The 8,405-nt window shown below is 48.1% G+C and overlaps 1 protein-coding gene across 1 annotated transcript; it reads right to left on the bottom strand.

Annotated features, from left to right (window-relative positions):
* Positions 1–5,068: 5,068 nt before the first annotated feature.
* LOC127306905 (B-box zinc finger protein 21) lies at positions 5,069–7,363 on the bottom strand. Its single transcript, XM_051337610.2, has 3 exons — positions 7,006–7,363; positions 6,546–6,899; positions 5,069–5,489 (listed from the first exon to the last, which is right to left on the bottom strand). The coding sequence occupies exons 1-3, from the start codon at positions 7,207–7,209 to the stop codon at positions 5,346–5,348; spliced, it is 702 nt and encodes a 233-aa protein (XP_051193570.1). The 5' UTR covers positions 7,210–7,363; the 3' UTR covers positions 5,069–5,345.
* Between the last annotated feature and the right edge of the window lie 1,042 nt (positions 7,364–8,405).

Below are 8,405 nucleotides of genomic sequence, written 5' to 3'. Positions count from 1 at the left end.
ATCAGCAGATTCTTCGAGAAACCTGGTCAACCGGATTTGGCGCCGGACAAAGCCGGTCCACGGCCCGGTCGGCCAAGACTGAGGGCCGGCCGGTTTCCAACCGGAGCTGGGACCGGGTCTTGACCGGGCGAGCTTCGAGCTTCTTGGATGGTGCCGGATGTCACAGGCGCAGTCCGGTTGCTGACCGGGCCGCTCGGTCAGCGCCCGGTCAGACCGGGCCGTGGGCCGAGCAGGCCGGTTGAAACCGGGCTGGTGACCGGACGCACGCCGGAGAGCTTCTCTTCTTTACTGGAACTTGCCCGGATGGCACCGGTTCTGTGTCCGGTTGGTGACCGGGCTGCCCGGTTCCAGGGCCGGTCCGACCGGATCTGTGACCGGCCAGGCTCAGAAAAACTAGCTGATTTTTCGTCGAATTGGGGGGGTCTCCCGTTGCCTTTTGTTCCATTGCTACACCATCATACCTCTTTGGCTAATACCTGAAAGTCATCTTGTAGGCATGTATTAGTCCAAATACTCTAGCACGGTGTCATAGATACCAAAATAATGGATAAGGGTAAAATACCCTTACAAGGACTACTTCCACCGTACTGATCCAGTGTACACGGAAAAAATGTTCCGGCGCCGGTACAGGATGTCAAGGGACCTATTCATGGTCATTCTACATGGCATGAGAAACTATGACCCCTACTTCCAATGCAGGCCCGATGCAATAGGTGCGCTAGGTTTCACCTCCTACCAAAACTGCTCTGCAACTATTCGCATGCTATCATATGGAATGGCTGCTGATATATTCAATCAGTATCTTCGAATGGATGAGAGCACCTTCCTTGAGTCCACGTACAGGTTTTGCCGAGCCGTGATTTCCATGTTCGAACAACATAACTGTAGGAAGCCAACTGTTGAGGATAAAGGCGGCTGTTGTCTATCAACGAGTATAGAGGGTTTCCAGGAATGATTGGCAACATAGATTGCATGCATTGGGAGTGGAAGAACCGTCCATCTGGATGGCAGGGTCAGTACAACGGGCATGTGGAGGGACGGACTGTCATTCTTGAAGCTATCATATCTCAAGATTTATGGATTTGGCATTCATTCTTTGGCATGGCCGGTTCCAACAATGACATCAATGTGTTGCACCGATCATAGGTTTTCAACAGGCTTATGCAAGGCAAAGCTCCCCGGGTGAGCTACGAGATCAATGGAAATGCATATGAAAAGTCATATTATCTTGCTGATGGTATCTACCCTGACTGAGCCACACTGGTGAAGAGTGTCTGTAATCCAAACTCAGAGAAGACGAGGAGGTTTGCCAAGATGCAAGAGGCTTGCAGGAAAGATGTGGAGCGAGGATTTGGTGTGCTCCAAACTCGGTGGGCAATTGTCCGTCACCCGGCAAGAACATGGTCCCTGCATACCATGCATGAGATGATGACATGTTGCGTGATGATGCACAACATGATCGTTGAGAACGAGCGTCCTGATAGCCGCAATGAGAACCACTGGGAGTTCCAAGGTGAGTTGGTTGCGCCAATCTCTGGGGCTTTATCTTGGGAGGACTATCTTCATATTAATGTAGAAGTCACTCACAAGGCCGTGTGCAACCGCCTGCATACGGATCCTATTGAGCATCAGTGGGCAATTGGCTGGCCATTAAGACAATGCCTAGAGGAATACCATCTTATTTTCATGTAGATTTTTAAAATTTGGATGTAATAACTCTATGATTTCATTGAAACTGTTTATTTTGTTGTTTTCAATCATCCTAATTCATACCGACGCGAAAATGGATCGGGCCGCTGGAGCCACCCCGGACGCAAACGAATGCGTGAACAAACCGATCATTTTTTGCATCCGTGGGACGATGTAAACGGACACACCCGACAATTTAGGTGTTCGATCTGTGTTGCCATGTTGGAGATGCGCTGAGCGCTAGCTCCACACGATGCGTCGCGTCTGGCTGCTTGGCCGCGTGGCCGGCACTCGCCCGATCGATTCCCACGCCCACGCGCACGGTTTCTGCTCACCCTGCCTGGCTCACGCCTCGATCGCCACGCCCTCGCGCATGTCCCCGCGTAGACCAGCAGCGCCGCCCCACTCGATCCCATCGAGCTGCCGCTCGCCTGGCCCGCCCGCGCCGGCCCACGTCGCCCTAGCCTGTGCGCTTGCTACTCTCTCACAGCTCCCGCACGCAGCCGCCACACGCAGGCGCTCGCTGTGCCGCTCCCGCAGGCAGCCGCCGCTCGCAGCGCTCCCATCTGCTCGTCCCTGCCCTCGCCTCGCATCCGCTCGACCAGCAACTTGGGCCGGTACAGCCGTCATACTGGCCGATGCTCATGTTTCTTTTTTTATCGTATGACCGGGCCTGGAGCCAGTCATACCGGCCAGCCTTTTACCTGCGCGAAATTTTTGCCCCAACGTGCTAGTTTTGCCTACATAAGACTACTCACAGTGGGAGTAACTTCACTACTCCCTCTCTCACAGTTTATAAGGCACGCGCGTGCCCTTAGGTCGCAAATTTGATCAAGTTAGCATGAGTTATATGTTATAAAAAGTATATCATTAGAAAGTTCAGATGTTCTATTTTCTAATGATATAATTTTTGTATTATATAATTTAAATTATATAGGTTAAATTGATGACCTAGGGGTACGCGCGCGCCTAATAAACTGTGAAGGAGGGAGTAGTAACTAAGTGTCCAACTCAGCAAATTTACTTAGGTGGCAGTGAGTTAATGATGAGAGAGGAGGATGGAGTAACATAGCTAGTTACTGTAACATCACACTTCTCAAGATATAATGAGTCTATAAGCTAATTAATAAAGACATAGTATAGTATGATACTACTTTGATGTTACTAACCACTATGAAAGTAGTAACATATAGTAGTAACATGGACAGTAGTAACATGTCCATGTTACTACTCTATGTTACTTCCCACTATGACTAATCTAAGGCAACTCCAATTAAGTTGTGACTTGACTTTTGCCTTCCATTTGATCCAGACCTCACCCAAAAGATCTCAATAACTACATTGCTATTATTTGCCTTAAATCGTTGATCCCTTGAGTTTTACCCGATAAATTTGAGAGTTGATCGATGCATCTCGAAGATCTCATCATCCCCTCTCTCTCTCAACCACACATATTCGATTTGAGCCATTGTACCAAGTTTTCCTCTCCGATATTTTTACTCTTGGAGTTGAGGACTCCTAGGCGGTAGCGGTCTCCGGGAACAATCAATTTTGTGATCGAACCTGAAAGTTTGTACGGGATTGAAGGCCTCCCTAAGGTCTTCACATAGTGGAACGAGCTCCTACTTCGTGGAAGGAGCTCACGGAGAAGAAGGTGTGCCTTCGTGGCGTTCGATGTCCTTCGTGGTACCGCACCTCTCCAACTGTGACTAGCTTCCCCTCAAGGAAGTGAACACCGGGATACATCAGCGTCTCCGCATGCTTTGGCTATTTCTTTCCACCTATTTATTTGTGATAGCCATCGAACTTAAAGTTCTTGATATTTGTATTTTGTCATATAGGGCGTTTCACTTAGTTTGCATTAGGCCACTTTATTTATCCGCATAGCCTAAAATTGCAAACAAGTCAAGAATTTTTTTGTAGAACCTATTCACCCCCCTGTAGGTTACCGGCATTGAACTTTCACCGTTATGGATGTACAAAAGGGAATAGGACTTAACGTAATGGTTTAAACAACGATCATATCTTTGTAGAATACAGAGGGATAATTATGGCCATCCAAGTCCTCCTAGTGATCATTGATCGGAGATGCATCTCGATCATGCCTGTGTTGTTCTTCGACCGTAGGGTAACACACTTAAGGGTTCAACAAAACTTAAGATAGCTTTGGATTCATCGTAGAATAGAGAAGAGAGATTCATAAGGGTTTCAGGAGTATCCAAAGGATGTTTAGAGTGGTTCGGGAGGTGGCCGGCCGCACCACCCCTCCCTTTTGTCCCACCTTGCCAAGCCACAAGCCCCTACCCTCCCCTTCCACCTATATATAGGGAACACGTGCAGGGAGGAAAATACACACACAAAATAGAGATTTCTCTCTTCTAGTTTTCTCTTCCGCGCGTTCTTTGAAGAGCTGCGCCGGGAGGGAGACAAATCCCCACCCAGTACGCGGGAGCGCTGCTTTGATCCGAATCCAGCCAAAAGATCTACTTCCGCACCTCTGCTAGATCGGAGATGGGAGGGTCATTGAGCACCGTATGTGTGCGAAACTACGAGGTGTTGCACGCGCGGCACTTGACGTCGTGCGACAAAGATTGAAGTCAACCCCTTGGTCGGCGATGACTACGACTACATCAACCACGTTCTAGCGGAACGTTAACCGCTTTCGATCTACGAGGGTATATCGCTGAAACTATCTCCATTACAACATTACTCTTAGATAGATCTAGCCACTAGTTAGTTTTTTTTTGTTTTCTTCTGCGAACCCTAGCACTGACAATAAGCTTACGCGGTTACGTCACCTTTCTCAGTTCTAGATACGATCAAGGCATAATCTGTTTTGTGGGTAATTGCATGTGTGAAGCGGTTGAGCGAAATGATGACGGAAGAGTAGGCTCTTGTAACAAAAAAAAATCATGTACTTTCTTGTACACTCCTTTTGGGAGCGATGTTTTGGCACATGGCTCCCTTTATTTTGAAATGCATGTTAGACATATTTTGAAATGTCAAAAAATCTGAAACAAAAAATTCACATGTACATCTTCACGTCCTACGTGCTCAAAAAGTCGTTTCATGAAAAGTCAACTTGTCACGTGATGCATGTAAAAAAGATAAAATTTGGTGCTAAAAAAGGCTTATCACAAGATAAATTTTCTCTTTTTTACAAAGACTACAAAAATATCTTTTTTTTTTCGCGAAACTTGAGGAGCATTAGTATATTATATGGAGATGTTCATGTAGATTTTTTGTCAACTTTTTTTAACACTTTGAAATATGTTATTTTGGTAGAGGGATCATATGTACCCGGGAGCCGAATTGAGTTTCTGATTCCTTCTTAACTAATATAATAGATTGGGGCAAAAAAAATTACTCCGGTTAAGAAAAAAAGAAGTCTAGACAGCTGTAGAATTTCAGGTTCCAAACTATTGATATTAATGGGGGAAACTATACATTCATGCGTATGAGGGGCATATATAAACTTCGGAATGTGTAGGAGAGTATATAAAGGCGCGGAGATTTTCTCCTCCACCTAAAAAAGCACGAACACTCCCAAACATCAAGGAACAAGGACGCCTAGTAGCGCAAAAACGGAGTAGTTATGCCCCCGAAAACAACATCATCTAGTACAAGTCATGTTCCATCCACAGTGACCGTTAATTTCACCAGTACGGGTTGCCGGAGTTCGTCCGGGACCTCTTGCTGCCTCCCAGCTCCGCCGCGTACACCCGCGGCACCCAGTGCTCCTGCGCCGTCCACGCAGCTGGGTAGCCGGCTTCGTGCACCCCAACATTCTGATCGACTCCCTGCTCAAACAGTCATTACCGAAGGCAAGTTAGTCACAGCTTCACATGTCTTAGCACTGTCAGATAATGTTTGCTGGTCTTTAGCACCACTCCTAAATGCATTTTGAGCAACTCGCCTTAATTTGTGAGTTCGGCCTGATATGGAACTTCAGAAGATTAGCCAGATAATCCTAAAGTTGCACATAGTTTACCGCAGCTATGCAAGAGTGAGTGCGGTGTGTTAGACGACGATGGTCCGTCCTGTGTGGCTGCCCTAGTCGTCGAAGATTGTATGAACCATGTTTTTCCTTGATTAATAAAGCTCAGCAGTTCCCCTAAAACAATTAAGATGATAAGTGGGATTCCACCAAAATCCCACCAGTAGTTAATTTTGTCAATTCTAGTTGTAATTTTCATTAAATCTCAAGATGAACTGTAAGTGGGATTTTTCGGCAGGATCCCGCTTGCATCTCTACTAAGAGCAAGTACAATAAGTCCTAATCAGCTGGCTATAAAAATTAAAATAGTATATTATAGCTTAGTTGGAGGAGAGAGAGGAGGAGAGAGAAGAAAAGTGGGCTCTTATGCAAGAGCCAGCTCTAGCACGTGCTCATAGGCACTTTGTGAGAGTGAAGGTGGGTCATACATTGATAAAATACTATATTTTTTAGCTCACTATTGTATATGTTGGCTCTAAGTTGGCTATAGATGGTATGGCACTTGCTTATAGCTAGCTACACTATTAGAATTGCTCTAATAACCCCATATGTTCCTCCAAATTAAGAAGTATAAATTTGGCTTCTGTTCAAATTGGTGAATCTGGGTGGGCCTCCAAAGAAGTTGTCGCTACACCCTGGACCAGCGTGTGAGTGCAAGCTGCGAAACATGAGCGTATAACTACAAACCATCCCCATAATGGAATGGTTGTACTGGGTGTCTGGGTGTGGTAATGTGGATGCAGACGTGACCGGAACGTGCCGCGTTTTTAGATTTGTCGATCCGGAACGCGCCAAGAATGCTCCCTGATAGAGTACGATCTAAAGCGTTGATCTGCACCAACGATTCAGTGGCACCAACCTGATACGACGATCCGGCCGCCGAAGCAGCGGCGGCCGCTGTGGCGTCGTCGACGAGGAAGTCCTCGACGTGCCACCCTGGCAGCGTCTTGGTCAGGTACTCGGAGATGCTGCTGCCGCTGCTGGCCTGCGGGGCCGTGTCGTCGTCGCCGCCGCTGCAGCAGAAGCTGCCGGCGTTCTCGTCCTCCTGAGACGGCGGCGCGGGGGAAGCGGCCGGCTCCGATGAGATCCGCACGCCAGTGAGCAGGAAGCGGGCGTGGCGCGTGGCGAGGTCGCTCGCCGTGTGCACCGCGGCGTCGCACTCCCGGCACAGGATCGCCCTGTCCTCCTTGCAGAACAGGAAGCCCCTCTTCTCCTGCAGCCCCGCGCGCACCAAGAAATTCATTAAGCTCCCGTCGGTCCAGCACTACACGTACACGATCGTCGCAATCACACGGAAGCTGAAGCATGCGCTTTCTGACCTGGCAGATGTCGCAGAGCGGCGGCGGCATCTGGGCAGCCGACGGAGACGACGAGGGGTGGAGCAGCGAGAAGCGGCGGTGCTTCCCGGCGAGCTTGTTGGCGCGGTGCACGCGGCGGTCGCAGGCGTCGCAGAGCGCGGCCTCGTCGGCGCAGCAGAACACGGAGGCCGCCTCGGCCGCGCACACGTCGCACTGCACCTTCATGGTGGATGGATCGACGCCTCGAAAATGTCTTCGTCTTCCTCCTCTCTCGATCGACGCGCGCAGGTCAATGGCCTGTGCTGCAACTGTACACGGCTACTCGCTCAGGGATGGAGGGATGGGTATGGCTATAGCGAGCGGCGGTGGAAGATGCTGGGGAGAGGCCGCGCGTTTATATACGGTCGCCGCGAGGCGAGGCGATTGGTGCGTTAAGTGTAGGCGATTAGAGTCAGACGAGGTCGGTCAAGTGTATGCCGACCTGAAAACGAACGTGGTTGGCGCTGCGTCTCGCTCGCTCGGCCGCGCGGTTTTTGCCATGTGGGAGCATTTTCATATGCTTCTTCGTGATCTACCATATCAGCCCTGCCTGCGGGCTGCGCGCGTTGCCCCGCGTGTGTTTTCACATACGGACGTGGAAAGTGTGGGGTTGATTGAAAAGAACTACATCGTCGTCTCTGGGTTGAACCCCAGGCTAGCTACTCCTATTTCTGTGGTGGTTCGGGACTTGGGGTGTTGACCCACGGGAAGAAGGTTACTGTTTCTGGCCATCTCCTTCTGGGGAGCTCTGCTATTTTATGGTGTCTAGCCTACCCGCCTTGACGGACCTAGCTACGACAAGATGAGATCTATATATAGCTATGGTATCTTAAGTCTTAACAGAATCAAGTAGCATGCTGTTAGATCAGTCATTACGTACCTCTACAGTGGCAGTAGATGCTAGATCGTCAACGAAACGGGGGACCCTCTGTTGTGTAAAAAGTATGTGTAATAAAAGAAAAAGAAAAACTAAACAATGATTATGATGAATATAGAGGAGTTTGTTCCGTGAATGGGAGGTCCCGTGCACGGACCCACCCTCCATTTCATCTTGTTTGCTTTTAGATTGGTACATTGAGGGAATCTTTGCATTAAAACTTATCCCACACTAGTACTTTCTCCTTTTTTCATACATGGATGTAATTTCTAGTGGTAAATTTGAAATAACCATATTTATTGGAATATACGTCCGACTAACAATCCTTTTAAATATGTGTATTTATTTTGATGATATATTGTAAACAAGCCTAAAAAGTTTTTTTCCACAAAATTTAAAATTTGAATTCCGAAACAGATTGAAAAATGATGGTACAGAATAAAACTTGATGAAACTAGGTACACAAAATTATGTCTCCAAATTAGAATCTAGGACAATTGCCAAA

The sequence above is a fragment of the Lolium perenne genome, chromosome 6, assembly GCF_019359855.2.
Source record: "Lolium perenne isolate Kyuss_39 chromosome 6, Kyuss_2.0, whole genome shotgun sequence".
Classification (NCBI taxonomy): Eukaryota; Viridiplantae; Streptophyta; class Magnoliopsida; order Poales; family Poaceae; genus Lolium; species Lolium perenne.
Note: the sequence above shows the minus strand (reverse complement) of the source record. Positions and strands in the feature narration are given on the sequence as shown.